The sequence below is a fragment of the Lagenorhynchus albirostris genome, chromosome 17 (genome assembly GCF_949774975.1).
Source record: "Lagenorhynchus albirostris chromosome 17, mLagAlb1.1, whole genome shotgun sequence".
Classification (NCBI taxonomy): Eukaryota; Metazoa; Chordata; class Mammalia; order Artiodactyla; family Delphinidae; genus Lagenorhynchus; species Lagenorhynchus albirostris.
This window is the reverse complement of record NC_083111.1, coordinates 22,645,512-22,660,698: the sequence shown is the minus strand read 5'-3', so window position 1 is coordinate 22,660,698 and position 15,187 is coordinate 22,645,512. Positions and strand designations below refer to the sequence as shown.

The 15,187-nt window shown below is 37.8% G+C and overlaps 1 protein-coding gene across 2 annotated transcripts in view; it reads right to left on the bottom strand.

Annotated features, from left to right (window-relative positions):
* The window catches only part of STMN2 (stathmin 2), a 52,498-nt gene that overhangs the window by 18,801 nt on the left and 18,510 nt on the right, over nucleotides 1-15,187 (bottom strand). The window contains exons 2-4 of one of the 2 annotated variants that reach the window (XM_060127471.1): nucleotides 13,295-13,403; nucleotides 5,994-6,089; nucleotides 2,094-2,266 (exon numbers count right to left, since the gene is read on the bottom strand). In XM_060127471.1, the coding sequence (XP_059983454.1) occupies nucleotides 2,094-2,266; nucleotides 5,994-6,089; nucleotides 13,295-13,304 (279 nt within the window). In that variant the 5' untranslated portion in view covers nucleotides 13,305-13,403. The remainder of the gene's footprint in view (nucleotides 1-2,093; nucleotides 2,267-5,993; nucleotides 6,090-13,294; nucleotides 13,404-15,187) is intronic. The other variant, XM_060127470.1, reaches the window with a different exon arrangement.

The window sequence follows — 15,187 nt, the reverse complement described above, 5'->3', positions numbered from 1 at the left end:
TGCTGGATGATTACATTTGTAAATGTCTTTTAGCCACGTGGCCAATTTCTCGTTAAATTCAATGGTTTAAATGTGTAATTGTTGATAATTTATTGTTGTCAGAGTACATGAATTTTACCAGAATCAGTAGTTAGTTAACTCAGGGAATTTTATGAGAACATCCAGTTAATTTTGATCACCTCTGTGTTCTTTTTCTTTTAATAATTTCCTTCAAATTAAATATACCAGCAACATTCTGAACTATGATGTTGAATTTTCATCTTTAATTTTCAATTTCAGGTCAGTTACTGACTTCTATTCAAGTCATGGCATCTCCATATGTCAACCTATGACCTCTACTTACAACTGTTAGCTATAAGATGCCAATGCTTCGGTGAGAACTTAAATTACCTTGACTGTAACATGCTGTCTACTATTGTAGTTAGTCATTCATATTTGTTGGCGACAGTCTCGAAGGACTGTAACTCTGAATACGTTAATTCAGTTTTACTATGAGAAGAAAGCTATAAATGACAACAAAAAAAATGATAAATATTTCTAAAGCAACTTCCTGTATGTCTGCTTGGGTTAGTAGCTTAGTTTCCTTCCTTTGAAATCCAAATTTATAACAACAGTAATTGGTCAAATACAATAAATAATATGTAAAGAAATACTCACTGGATGCAAAGAGAACTTCACCTGAGTAAAAATTGAAATTGTGATCAGAAAGTTACACAATATAAGAAGATTTTCCAACCACAAAGATGAAAACAAAAAGTACTTTTGGTTCAGAAAACTTAATCTAGGATTTATAATCTCTGAGCCTTTTTATTTGATGCTATAGTTATGTATGTACATATGTGTGAGTGTGTTTATGTGTGTGTGTGCATGTAGGTATATATAAACACATATACATACACACACATTTGGGTTTGTTCTGCACTCCCTGTTAGAGAATTCAGTCTTTAGGAGAAGGACTATTTTCCTTTTCTTTGTAAGTAGCCAACATAGAAGTGTTTAATGTATTGGCTAACTTTTTATAAACATCTAAATAAAATTTAAAAATTATTATAAATGCAGAGTTTCCATTTAAATCATGAGACCTTGCATGGAGCATATTCTTAGTGACTACATGATTCTAAAAATATATCATGATAAAGTCAGTGGAAAATACAACATAGGAATGAATTACCTGCAGTAATTCATTTGGGTTAATCAAGAGCGTCTCGATGGGATGAACCCCCGTAATCACACAGCTGATACGCACATATTCAGACATAACTTCTGTCTCTGTGTATACAGTCTTAGGGATTTCTGTATGCCCTCCATTTTTAATACCCTTGGCTTTTCTAATTCAGCTGATTGTGGAAAATTAAAGATTTAGCTCTAAGAAAAAGCTCTTTAATACAAACAAGGACCAATGGAAAAAAGAAAAAAAATGCTATCAAGGCTTAAAAATGGGTAGAGGAAGATACTCATATATTCCTGAGAGGGTTCTGATCTTGGATGAACCAACTTCAAGGACAGGGAGTGAGGCCTTGGGGACAGGGGCAAGCTTCTGGCCCTTACCCTGGGGTGAACAGTGTTTCTGGGCAGGAAATATCTCAGAGGGAGTATCTGGTGCTTTCTATTTCCGAGGAAAACCATGTACTATGCTTTGGGGCAGGACGCAGAGTCTGAGAGCGAGGACTCACCACTTGGGCACCTCTCTCCACCACAACCCCTGGAGTTACAGTACCTAAGGCTGTGCTTTCTTGACAGCAAGGATAGGCTAAGGCAGGGAGGCTTTTATCAAAATGGGTCCAAGATGGGGGGAGGGCACTAGGGCACTGAAGTTCTTTCAGTGTCTGAGATGTTTGGTTTTAACTAGCATCAAAGCAACAGTTTTTACTTGAAGTAGCCTGGATCTATGTCTAGAAGACTTACATGTGCAGGTTCAGGCATCATTGTCTCCTGGAACTTCTGATGGAAGTGTGTGTGTGTGTGTGTGTGTGTGTGTGTGTGTGTGTGTGTGTGAAAGTGGAGGGGTTGGGGAGGAGAAGGGAGAGAGAAGAGGAGAGAGAGAAGGCAAGGAAAAGAGAGAGCAGAATTTAAAAACCTATGGAAAAAGTTACCTTTCTTCTTTCCTCTGCAGCCTCCAGTTTCTTCTGGATCTCCTCCAGGGACAGATCTTTCTTCTTGGGAGAAGCTAAAGTTCGTGGGGCTTCTGAGATAGGAGACGGTGGCTTTAAGATCAGCTCAAAAGCCTGGCCGGAGGCACGTTTGTTGATTTGCTTCACTTCCATATCTGAGAGATGAATATTTGAGAAGGTTAGGCACACAGAACACAGGCATGGGTTTACTAAAATACTTTGAATTCTGGCAATTAAAAGTAGCCTTGTTATTCTGGCAAAGATGAGGAAAATGCTGCTCTACGTTGTTTGAACATACAAGACCTCTTTCTTTCGTATAATTATAGGTATATTTTAACTGGATAAATATTTACAGTGTGGGGAAATTCAATAATGTCCATAGGGAGTTGAATCATGGTAGACGTGCCCAGAAAAAAATAGCCTGAATCGATTTTGAACTAACTTTATTTTCCTTTTAAATAAATATGAGCCTCATATGAAAACCAAGGAGCACAGATTTAGATTTATTTATTGTTTTGGAAATTAGCATAGCTGGAAACATTTTCAGATTACATAATCCTCCAGTTCTCACACCTAATCCTGTGGTTAGAAATCACAGGAGCTGTGTTGGAACCGATGTAGCTCCCTGAATGGTTGGAAATACCTGCAGCAGTCAAGGCTCATGTGCAAAGGCATCCTGCTGGTTCCTGGTTTGCCCTTCAGTGTGTCTGTTCATCTGAGTCATCAAGCAGTGTAATGTCCACTCTGGGGAGGACACTGTGATGGGGGTCCCTGTCTTCAAGGTGCTTATAGTCTAATGAAGACAATAAGACAGGGTACCACGGTAATCTCTTTGCTTCTACTTTGTTGCTACTTAGAATGTCCTTCTTCATCATACCTCAGCTGTAGACAGGAACCGGGGGAAGAGGCATTGTAGTAGGGGAGGGAGGGGGCAACTTCTGCTTATCTAATTTATACACTCTGTACATTTTAAAACTATTTAAACTCAATAGCTGCATAATATGCATAGTAATTAAATGGGCAGAAACCTGAAAATGCATAATATAATTTATAATGTAATACATTATAATGTAAAATAATAATTTACAATGTAAAATAATATCATTTATAATATAAAATAGAGTGATAGCTAGCACCTGCTAGGATATTAGTGTAATTACACAACTTACAGCTTAGTAAAATATACTGATTTTTAAAAGCTCATTGGACAGCTCTAACTTTTAGATGACTGTTTTTTATTTTGAACCCCAGACTACACCCCTCTCATTTCGGCCCCCCAGTCCTTGTTTTGTCCTCTAAACCCACCCAAAGTCAGGCCAGTCTCTGTTGTGCATCACAATAGTATTTGAAAAGAGTTATGATTTTCCATTTCAAAATTTTTCCCCAGTCTAAAGCATCCTCAGTGTCCTAAAGTGACACGGTTTCTAGATCTTTACTACTGCATCACTCCCTAACCTCACAGGACTCACTGATTTATTAATGTCCCTTGAAAATTGTGGCAACCAAGCTGGCCAGGTCTCCAGGCTAGTTCTGACTAGAGCAGAGCAGAGAAGAATTATAAATTAGCTTCCATTAACGTTCTTTTAGCAGCCTGGTTAGTGCACTTTCAGTTTGTGGTCACGTAAGACCCCAGGTGAACAGGAACTGACCTTACTTACTTAGATCTGTGAATGCTAACAGATCATATAGCCAAAGTCAATTCAGTAAGTATGTTAAAAATGATGTGGCTTTTTTCACAAATGTAAGAATATTTTAAATCTTCCTGAAGGCATCCAAATTTGTACTTATATCTTAAGTACAATTCTATAAAAAGTGTGTAAATTTATGGAAAAGGATTTCAAGAGAACAGAGGCAAATAAAAATCACTTATTTGATGAGGTGATGGGATTTTAAATGGATAGAGTTAGAGACACTGAAATCAGAACTGCCTGTATTTGCATCCAAATAGTAAGCCCTGCTTACTAGGGTGTGATACTGGGAAGGTTAATTCACTTCTTTAAGCTTTCATTTCCTCATCTGAAAGATGGAGATAAAAGGCACCTTTCTCATAAGACTGTTGTGAAGATTAAAAGATGAAGGATACTTGTCCAAATTAATCAAATTATATACATTAAATATGTGCAGTGATTTGTAAGTTACCTCAATACAGCTGTTAAAAAAACTAAATTGTAAAGGTGTTCCCAAAAAAAGATATAAAGGATACTAAATGTAAAGCACGGGCCATAGCACTTAGTGTTTATAAATGTAAATAAGAATAATTATTAATTCTTGTGATAATATTTGTCTACAATAAACACTTCACATTATTACCTAATATAGAAAGAGAAGACGAGGTTAAAGACATTGGGAATTTGAAATTCTCTACCAGTTCTTTTAGGAAGCAGTTCATGAGCTATGTTGAATTGTCTATTTGACTTCTAAGACTCAGTTTATATATAACCTTTGATTTTCGTTTCCCTCTCTCCAGTCCCTAAGAGGGCAGAAACCATCCCTGTCTTCTGTGTCCTACCAGTAAATGCTGCCTTAGCAAATAATCACACTGAGTTCCACTTACTGGTTATTCGTATGCTGTAATTCTCTTCTACTAGGCCATGAGTGCCTTGAAGAAGAGGCCTGAGCTGTATTCATCACTGGAGCCTCAGTGACAGCACATGGTGAGATACAGACTCAGAAGAAACATAGCTGGATGACTAGTCACAGCCACATTTAGCAGATTAAGGATAGGACCAGTGTATTTGTTGACTGAATGAACTTATACGAAGTAGGCGTGGGACCTGCATTCTAAAGAGAGTTTTGGTTGGAAACCAAAATCTTTTTGCATGGAAGACATTTCCTTGTGAAACAGTTAATGCATATTTGTGATGCTTGTGTCATGGCAGAATCAGTTTGAAAGAAAAACATCTTTGAGTCCTGGAATATTTTCAAGGTATAGAAGGGGTTAACTGCCATAGATCCTTTCACCTTACCTTTAATGTATTTCCTTATACATGTGGAAAAGAAAATCGTTGTGAGCCAAACAGGTAGCCAGATATGCCTCAGCTTTTTCTACTACATATATAACTGCACCAAACATTTTGATTAAATGGACTGAATTACGTAAAAATGGTATTGTTGATAATGTCAGCTACCATTTTGAATGCTTACAAGAGGCCAGGCTCTATGCTAAACATGAAACCATTTAAACCCACAACACCACCGGGAGGAAGATATTAGAGTTAAATCAGGCTCAAAGAATCTAAGTTACTTGCCCGAGGTCATGCAGATACTGGCAGAACCAGGAAGGTAATCAAATTAAGTCGTATGAATCAGGATAAATCAAACCAAAAGGGTTTTACTGCAAAGTAAGGTTCATAGCTATGCCAGTTCTTTAGGATTTTCTTTTAAAATCCTCTTTATCTGGGGCTTCATAGGTCGGTTTTACTACTGGAACTTATTAGGTTGTTGACAGCACACACAAAATACGGGGATTTTATAAAGACTACACTAAAAAACTGTGATGGTGGTTGATTTTCTCTCCTGAGTTTTCTAACTACAAAGCATTTTTTTTGCAAATTGTGATCTCTAATTACAGCTTAGCGTATCATGTTATTTGCAAAGAAAAGCCTCGGACATATTGTGGTTGTTGACATGCTGGATGCGATGGCTAATAAGCACTCAGCCATGTTTCTTAAGAGACATTAATGTGCTGTTATTAGCATCAAACTCATACTGTTTTGAGCTAACGGCAATCAATAAGACCCATTAGCTAGACCCGGCAGGTCAATAGTAATATCCACAAAATATTGATTTAATTATATCAGGAACTTTGAGACAGAAACAAATATATCCAAGCTTTGCCAACTGATCCAGCCAGCAGGGGCATTTCTATTGTAGGCATCTTACCATCGTAAGTATAGATGTTGATGTTGCGAGGTTCCGGGTAGAAGCAAGAGCAGATCAGTGACAGCATGGACAGCTCCTTCATTTTTTCCTTGTAGGCTGAAACAAAAGGCTCAAGATTAGTATCTATCATTTTCTGAATTTCCTCTGAACGTTTCTTTTAACCTGAGTAATAATTGTAGCCTCCTGAAGAATGAATGTTGCCAGGGACACTGCTCTCTTTCACAAAATATAAATGAACGAAAGATGGAAACGGACTCTGGGGTGCATATTCCTTATTACAGAGGACATAAAACACAAATTGTTGCAGGTTAGATAAGAAGTGAGAGAAAGGGAGCTAGAGAAAGAAAGGAAGGTAGAAGGAAATGAGATCCAGCAGGGTAGGAGGGAGAGACAGGAAGATACAGAGGAAGCAGAAACAGACAAAATGGGCAAAGAGAAAGGTCCATTCCAGTACATTTGCACGCAGGTCTGTTGTATATAAATCAGCTTCAGGAGGTGTCCTTTGCTGGTTGACCCTGAATGGCCACATACCCATTTGGAGAGTCAGAGAACTCACCAGGATAGTTATTAAGCAAATATTGATGTATCTTGCAGGGGCCAATGTTGCTTATTTCTCTTCATCCCAAGTGCACTTTTTTTTTATCTCCCTCTTTCCACACACACCAAAAACCTGGACCTGAGATCTGATAAGGATGTCTCTTCCTCTCTGCACACTCAGTGTGGATGCCAAGCAGCTGCTGGAGTTCAGACCTTCCTCCCCCTTCACTCCCCCCACCCCCCCCATTTCATTTTCCCCTTTGCCCTTCAAGAGGTCTCCTGTCTAGGCAACCTTAGAGGGCCTCTTATCACGTTGGTCATCACCGGGACAAGTGACGACCAGATGGGGATAAAGAGGTGGGATCCTCTCACCTTTGTTGGTTATATAATTAGCAAAATTAATAAATTAAGGAAAATGGAAGAAAAATAATAGAGACAATGTGCACTGACTTGTGAGAAAGTATAAACAAATGGTGATGTCCTAACATATTGAACCTCACAGGGGGCATGTACCTCTTGGCAGGATCTTCTGATCATTATGTAACCCATGGAAGAGGAGTACCTTGGCAAGGCGAGAATCTGCAGAAGATTGTTTGGGCATTATTGCCAGGTGCATCTTTGGTTAGCCAGTAGGAAACAGATTAGTATCTGGATGTTTTAGAGCTACAGAAATTTAGGTTGGGAAGATTCTAAGCGATCATTTAGTCAACTGTCCACCCATTGTACCATCAATTTTGCAAATGAAATGGCCCACAGAGGCTGAAGTCATATATGGCCAGTGACAAAGTTGGGATCTCTGGATAAAATGTAGTAAATCAATCTGTCTTAAGATTGCCAAGAGGCTTTCTTCTAGCTCTACTTTCAGAATGAGATTCAATGTGCCAAGAGGGCTAGACATGCTCGCACACCGTTGAACCATACACAAAGACCAATAGTGTCATACTGCATATGGTTCAACCTAATACATCCAGAGCATCTCTCTAAAAGAATCTCCATCCCTATTTAGCTTATTTCCTTAAAATAAGCAACACAATTTGCCTTGTGCCAGAATTGTCCTGCCAACACCCATTCTGAGAGATTTTTACTGGATGCCTTTGGAATTTTAGAAGGCTGAAACCATATTTCTTTGTCCTATGTGTCTATTTAGTCAATAAAATTATGTCACTTATAAAGGTCCAAGCCTATCTTCACATGGATGTTCAGCGTGAATCACAATATCTGTCACATAAAAGCATTTTGTGGTTCAATGCATTTAATTCCATGAACTGATTAAAACCAAAACAGCAAACCTTTGTAGGCTTGTACCTTTTTCTGGTAAGAGGACACCAAATGGTACCCAAAATATTTTGCAAAATTAAGCACATATTAGAAGCACATGTTAAAGACATCAACTTTATTAGGGAAAGGCAATCCAAAAGCAAAATAAAAGATATTCTGTCTCATAGAAAAGGGAACCTTTCTATACTGTTGGTAGGGATGTAAATTGGTGCAGCCACTATGGAAAACAGTATGGAGTTTCCTTAAAAAAACTGAAATAGAAATACCATATGATCCAGGAATCCCATTACTGGATATCCAGAAAAGATGAAAACTCTAATTTGGAAAGATATATGCACCCCAATGTTCATACTAGCACTATTTACAATAGCCAAGACATGGAAACAACCCAAGTTCCCATCAACCAGTGACTGGTTTAAGAAGATGTTGGGAGTGTATATATATATATAATGGAAAATTACTCAGCCATAAAAAAGAAATACTGCCATTTGCAGCAACCTGGATGGACATAGAGAATATCATACTAAATGAAGTAAGTCAGACAAAGATAAATATTATACGATGTCTCTTATGTGTGGAATCTAAAGAATAATACAAAAGAATCTATATCAGAAATCTAATCTAATCTAAAACAGAAACAGACTATCTAATCTAAAACAGAAACAGACTCACAGACATAGAAAACAAACTTATGGTTACCAAAGGGGAAAGGGAGGGGGCAGGGATAAATTAGGAGTATGGGATTAACAGATTAAAAACTACTATGCATAAAATAGATAAGCAACAAAGATTTACTGTATAGCACAGGGAACAATATTCAATATCTTGTAATAACCTATAATGGAAAATAATCCGAAAAATACATAAAACAGAATCACTTTTCTGTACACCTGAAACTAACACAATATTGTAAATCAACTATACTTCAATAAAAAAAGATTTTCCATTTTATAGAGAGGTAACAGATTAAAGCTGTAAAAGCAAATGAATTCCTACTGAAGAAAACATTCCTCAACATCTGTCCTCAGTTTCCTGTAAATGAAGTTCACCAATTTTCAGTAAGGTCACTGATCTAATTAAGATTGATAAAGGTGTAAACGTTGTCAGGAACCAACACATTTAGAGCCCATGTGTAATATATAACTGTGACTGATAAAAATGTTTGTTCTTTCCTCTCTTAGGTGGTCTGGGGACAAACCCCAGCTCATCTCCATGGGTGATTTCTTTAACAGCATCCTTACTTTGATTATTTTTTTAAAACATCAGGGCCTGTGACTCTACATGGCACGACTCTATCCAGTAGTAGTCATTGCATAGATTTTCGCTGATATAGTTGCTCTGAATCCTATGGAACCCCGTAAAACCAGTTGCAACCACAGCGCAAGCAAATTCTGATTGTTTCCATGCAGCAAAGGCATACTGTGAAGATGGGTCTCCTTTCCACTTGCTGCAGTTGCCCAAGACTTTCCCCAGACGGCATTACCCTTCCTAATCGTCTCCACTCATCTCCATCCTTCCCAAGATCTGAATCCCAATTCAGATCACCCCTCTTCAGCGTTTCCCTCTCTTCGGGGGTACTCCCACATTCATCCCCTGTTGTCCTTAGTAGGCTATACTACATAATCATGATTATACACTGTTATACTTGATTATATACTGTTTCAGGTCATTCACTACTGGTTTCTGATGCGTAAGTTTTGTTTACTAAACTAAACTCTTTGAAGGCAAGTGTTGCATCTTACTCATTTATTAAATAATTTACAGCATAGTTCTGAATGGAACAGAAAGCAGTTGCTTAATAAATAGTTGTTGGCTATTTTGCTCACTGATCTCCCGTTGTGGAGCACAGGATCCGCACGCACAGTTTCAGTGGCCATGGCTCACCGGCCCAGCCGCTCCGCGGCATGTGGGATCTTCCCAGACCGGGGCATGAACCCGTGTCCCCTGCATCGGCAGGCGGACTCTCAACCACTGCGCCACCAGGGAAGCCCTGATTTTAAATCAATCTCTCAATTGACAAGTATCAATATTTATGATCACCACCTATGGTCAAGAGTTTCTGTGAAGCATTATGAAATTAAAAAGAGATACAATATATGTGTCCTCATTCTTAAGGAGCTTTCAAGTCAGGGAAATGAAGTATATGGATATAAAAAGCAATAGAAACACATGCAAAATAGGGTAAGTGTCAAATAGAGGTAGATGATTTGTACTAGAAATTCAGAAGAACCTCAAAGCCCTGGGGCTGTAGGGAGGGTGGTCAGCAATGGCTTTACAGTTAGAGTTGCCAGATTTAGCAAATAAAAATACCAATACCTAGTTCAGTTTTAATCCAAATATTGCACGGGACATACTGAAAACCATTCCTTGCTTTTACGAAATTCAAATTTAACTGGGTACCTTGTATTTTATATGGCAACCAGAGCAAATGGACCAGGGTCATAAGACTGAGTAGGGTTGAGGAAAGCAAAGAAGAGAGGAGGTATATTTGTTATTGCTGACATGGAAATGGGTTTACAAAGAGACCATATGGAAAACTTTTGTGAGTGGAACAGTGAGTTTACATAAGGATGGATGACTCAACTCAACTTCAGGGAGCATAATTCAATTCCAGGTCTTTGCGAATGGCCTTCTCTGTGTTTCAGGAGACAGCTTGTTCATAGACTACACTACAAAGGGTTTTTAGAAGTTGTGTCCTGATAGTAAGTCTTCTTTGAGGTCAATTTGGCTCCAAGATTTTGGGTAAGATGTTCTGAAATTTTGCTCATGTAAAAGGGTTGCTGGGACTTAAAAACATTATGTGTACATTAAAACATGGATATATACGAGAATGTTAGAATTTCAAGAATTTTAAATGTGTAAACTTAAAAGAAATTTGAATTTGAGAGTTTAGTTTTGAGTCCACCCTGAGGAATATTTAGGTGAGAAAGTTTGAAAAGCACAGAGTTGGCAATGGGTTGGTTCACTGTAAGTCCTGGCTTGCCTGCATCGTTCTGGTTTAAGCCCATTAGTAACATTAATAACATCCCCATTCACGTTCGAAACGTTTGGCTATTACGAGTCATCCTAGCAACAGGAAGCCATTGAACGTTTTGAAAGTGGAATTACCTGATAAAAGCTCTTCTTAGACCTACTTGGCCGTTTTATGCAGGAAAGGTCCATCGCTAGGAGACACACTTAAGAAACAGTTGAATAAAGTTCAGCAGGTAATGCAGTGTGGTTTGGGGAAAGGGTAGTGCAGAGGAAAAGGAAAGGGAAGATGCAGGGGACTTTATGAAAGATGAATTGTTAGAAAAGAATACCTAAATTTGGAGTCAAGGGTAGATGGAAGAGAGTGAGAGATCCTAATGGTTGGGTAGCCAAGGGAAGCTTTCCAGAAAAAGGGTTGCTAAAACTCAGTCCAGCACATCTAGGATGAGCTGGGCCTTGCAGAAAATAGACCATGGGTTGAGGTACAGAAATATATATAATTTGAATAAACTTTTTTATTGACAATAAAACAAATCCCAAGCAAATGTGAATGCTATTAGAAACATGTTATTAAGATTTCAGTATTGTAATTTCATACTTTGAATTGACAATCATTTTCTTCATTGGTTTTTGGAAATCAGCATATATTAATCTTTTCACTACACCCAACACCAAGCAGAGCGTGCATGTTTGTAAGGATGTGGGAAGAGATAGGTAATTCCATATAATGTTTTTCATTGTTGCTTGCATTTGCTATTTACTATTAATGTTTACAGGTAAGTGTATTTCTCTAGTAAATTCATTTAAAATTCAACCCACATGATGCGTAATGATTTTATAGCAATATCCACTTAACCTAATGGTGTATGAACGCTGATATTTTTTTCCATTCTTCTAAATGGCTACAATGAACTATGAATAATGGCAACAGCTGCGATTTGTTGAGAACAAACAATGTACCAGGCATGGTGCTAGCTGGTTGCATGTATTTTCTCATTTAATCATCTCAACAATATGACGAGAGGTACTATAATTAGTCCAGATTTACAGATGAAATTAAAAGACTCAGAGAGGTGGTGTAGCTTGCCCGATGTGCAGTAGATGATAAAGTGTGGAGTTTAGTTTGAATGTAGGTCTGCCTGACTCTAAACGCTTTGCTGCTAATGTTATTCACTTCCCTAAGAATTTGCTCAGGTGTATTACACTTAACTTCACCATCTACATATTGTCTCTAACTAGAAAATAATGCATATTATTACTGATTTTTAAAATGACAAGTTCAAGACATTTTTCTTTCCCATTTTTTCTTTGGCATTTGTTGTTTAACTTTATTGACTGCATGGCTATAGGTAAGTGTAGGGGTTTATAGAAAGAAAATGTAACTTTTCTTTTACGTGTGGATTTTACTTGGTACAGAGATGGCTAGAAAACACAGGAACAGTTTCTCAAAGGGAACTTTGAGTATATGTATATTTTATTATATGAGTAAATATATCCTTACACACTCATATTCCAGCTAATGAGGTAAAAAGAGAAAGTGGTAATTATCTAGGTATTTTAGGAAAAAAATACTTTTGCATCAGTTATTTGGATTATTATTTTAAGGATGATATATTTTGGCAGGCAATCACCTAAATTTTCTCAATTTTTTTTTTGGCTTTTTCGTGTGTGTGTGTGTGTGTGTGTGTGTGTGTGTGTGTGTGTGTGTGAATCTGGAGATTGTGCTTCTCTCTCGAGGAACAAAGAGTGGTTGAGGAGAACAATACAATCCGTACTAGAGACTTAATTATCAGATTAGATCTTGGCATAGATTAAAATAGCAGAGATTTTGTTTACTTAGTAAAATATGAAATAGACACACACACATATATATGTATATACATATAAAATTATTTCTCCCATTCTTCTAAATATATATCACAAGCTCTAAGCCCTTTGCTCAAAATTTCAAATACATCTTAATTTTGTACACTTTGTGTTTCAACAAGACAATCATCTATATTATTTATGACAATATACTCCATTACTTTTGAAAGGCTTGAATAGTTAAAATTAAGTGTTTTAAAAATGTTCAATTTTTTTTTTCACCTGGCTTGTGTGGGAACGACCATCAATATGAGTTCTCATACTTACTTTGTTATTTTTTGATTTAGAATCAGTAGTATCACAAAAATATCTTCCATTTATTCATTCTGGGCAAAATTTTATTTGACTCAGTTTTGGCTAATGCAGAGTATAAAAAAGAAATAATATGCATTAGACTTCCTGTTAACATGTGAAAGACAGTTAAGGAATGCTCTGAAAATGTCATTAATATACTACTTTGGAAGAAAATATCTCATAATCTCTGGATGCGCTACTGGTCTGTGTTCCCATATAGCAGTGCTAACCATAAGAACAGAGTCATTCAAGGCACTCGTTGCCTGACCGTGGATTTGTGTTTTGGGGTCTCTGATGAGGGATGCTCAGGGTCTGTTAGCACATTGATTTTCCTCCTTTCCTTTCTCATGTTTTACCTGCAATCATTGATCATTTTAGTCCAGTAGCGGGTGGGGGTGGGGTTTCTTGGCAAGTCCTAAGTTACTCAGTTTGGAGTCAACCTAAATTTCTTCTTTTGAAAGGTCTCTGGCAAGAAAGTAAAGGACAAAGTTAGATGATATACAGAATGCAGGATATAAGTTCCTTGCAATGATTTTACAGCAAGTAGATTTGCATTGGTTTCTAAGAGATTTCATTGACAACATTTTTTTATTTGAAGCTTTCCAATTTATATAAGCAGTGAATTAAAAGCACCTCTTTTGGGCTTCCCTGGTGGCGCAGTGGTTGAGAGTCCGCCTGCCGATGCAGGGGACACGGGCTCGTGCCCCGGTCCGGGAAGATCCCACATGCCGCAGAGCGGCTGGGCCCCGTGAGCCATGGCCGCTGAGCCTGCGCGTCCGGAGCCTGTGCTCCGCAACGGGAGGGGCCACAACAGTGAGAGGCCCGCGTACCACAAAAAGAAAAAAGAAAGAAAAAAAAAAAGCAGCACCTCTTTCTTTGGGAAAAAACGCTGTCATTTCCAGGTAGGGGCATCTTTAGGATCTGGCAAGCTGGGGGCGATAGTTGTGGACATTCCTGGCAGTCTTCGTTGCTGTTGCCAGGGTTTAAATGATAGATAATGGGAGAAACAGGGTACTCTGCTAATTGATTCTAAAAAGACTCAAGACTTACACCCACAGTCATTAAACACTGAACTCACACTCTACCACTGATCTCCTAGATCCGACTTCTCTCTGTGCCTCCTATTATGTGTCTTTAAATAGATGGGAATCCGTTACCTATAAGCTCTTTTGTTGATGCCTTCTTTATCCATGTCATAAATTAACCTCCCGCAGCTCATCTTAACTTGCTTTTGGCCGTATTGTGTTATTGTGTGTGTGTGTGTGTATGTGTATTGTGTTTGGTAGTCTGATTGCTTTGAGGTCCTAGAGCCTGAGGTCAGATTATCTTCTAAAAGTCAAATCTATCATCCCGTTTAGAAATACTTTCAGGAGTTCCGTCACTGTGATTTTCTTCTTGAAAGATGAAATAGACTAAAATGATTCTATTTAAAACATTTGCATACTATACTGGCTTCAATTTGGACCCTAAAAAAACCTTAGCTTGATGAATATGTAATTGAGAATTCAACATTTACATGAAAAAGAAATCTCTAATTTTTCAAGATCTATTTTAACATCCCAGAAGATCACTGATATGAAGTAATGTTCTAGATATTTCTGCCATGATGATGTAATGCTAATCCAAATAAATATGGATTCGGTTTGTATTTATTCCACTCACATCTCCCCACAAGGATTATGATCTCCTAAGCTATAATAACCAGGGAGGTTCTGAAAGATTAATATTTTCATCAGCCAGAGCAGCATACTTTTTCTGTAGGAATAGATATCAAATCAAATAAAGGAACATTTAAGAAGGTCAAAGCTGTACAACCCATCATTGGATTTTACAGAAACATATGAGGCTCTTAAATTTCAATCCCATTGATTCTTGGAAAAACAATGGTGACAAGGAAAAGAAATTGGGTGACATGAATCAGTCCTTGTGATCAAAATTGTAATAAAAGCAGTAAATTGTATCAATTTGGGACCTCACCTTACTCTTGATTCCAGGCCAAGCACCTGTTGAGTTTAATGAGAATTCCACTGTGTCATGCAGGGTCTTGTTCTTTTATCTTTCCCCTGGTAAAGAAATTCTTGTAGTTCTACATGGAGACCAAACTACGCTGTGGTTTACAGGGGTAATGGGAGCACTTTATTCTGTCTGCAATTCAAGATTTTATCAGCAAGCCTAATTCTGGGTACCGAGGGATGTCTTTTTCTTAAGTCACCAGTAGTCACAAGCCTAGGATGATAGCTAAATTGGTT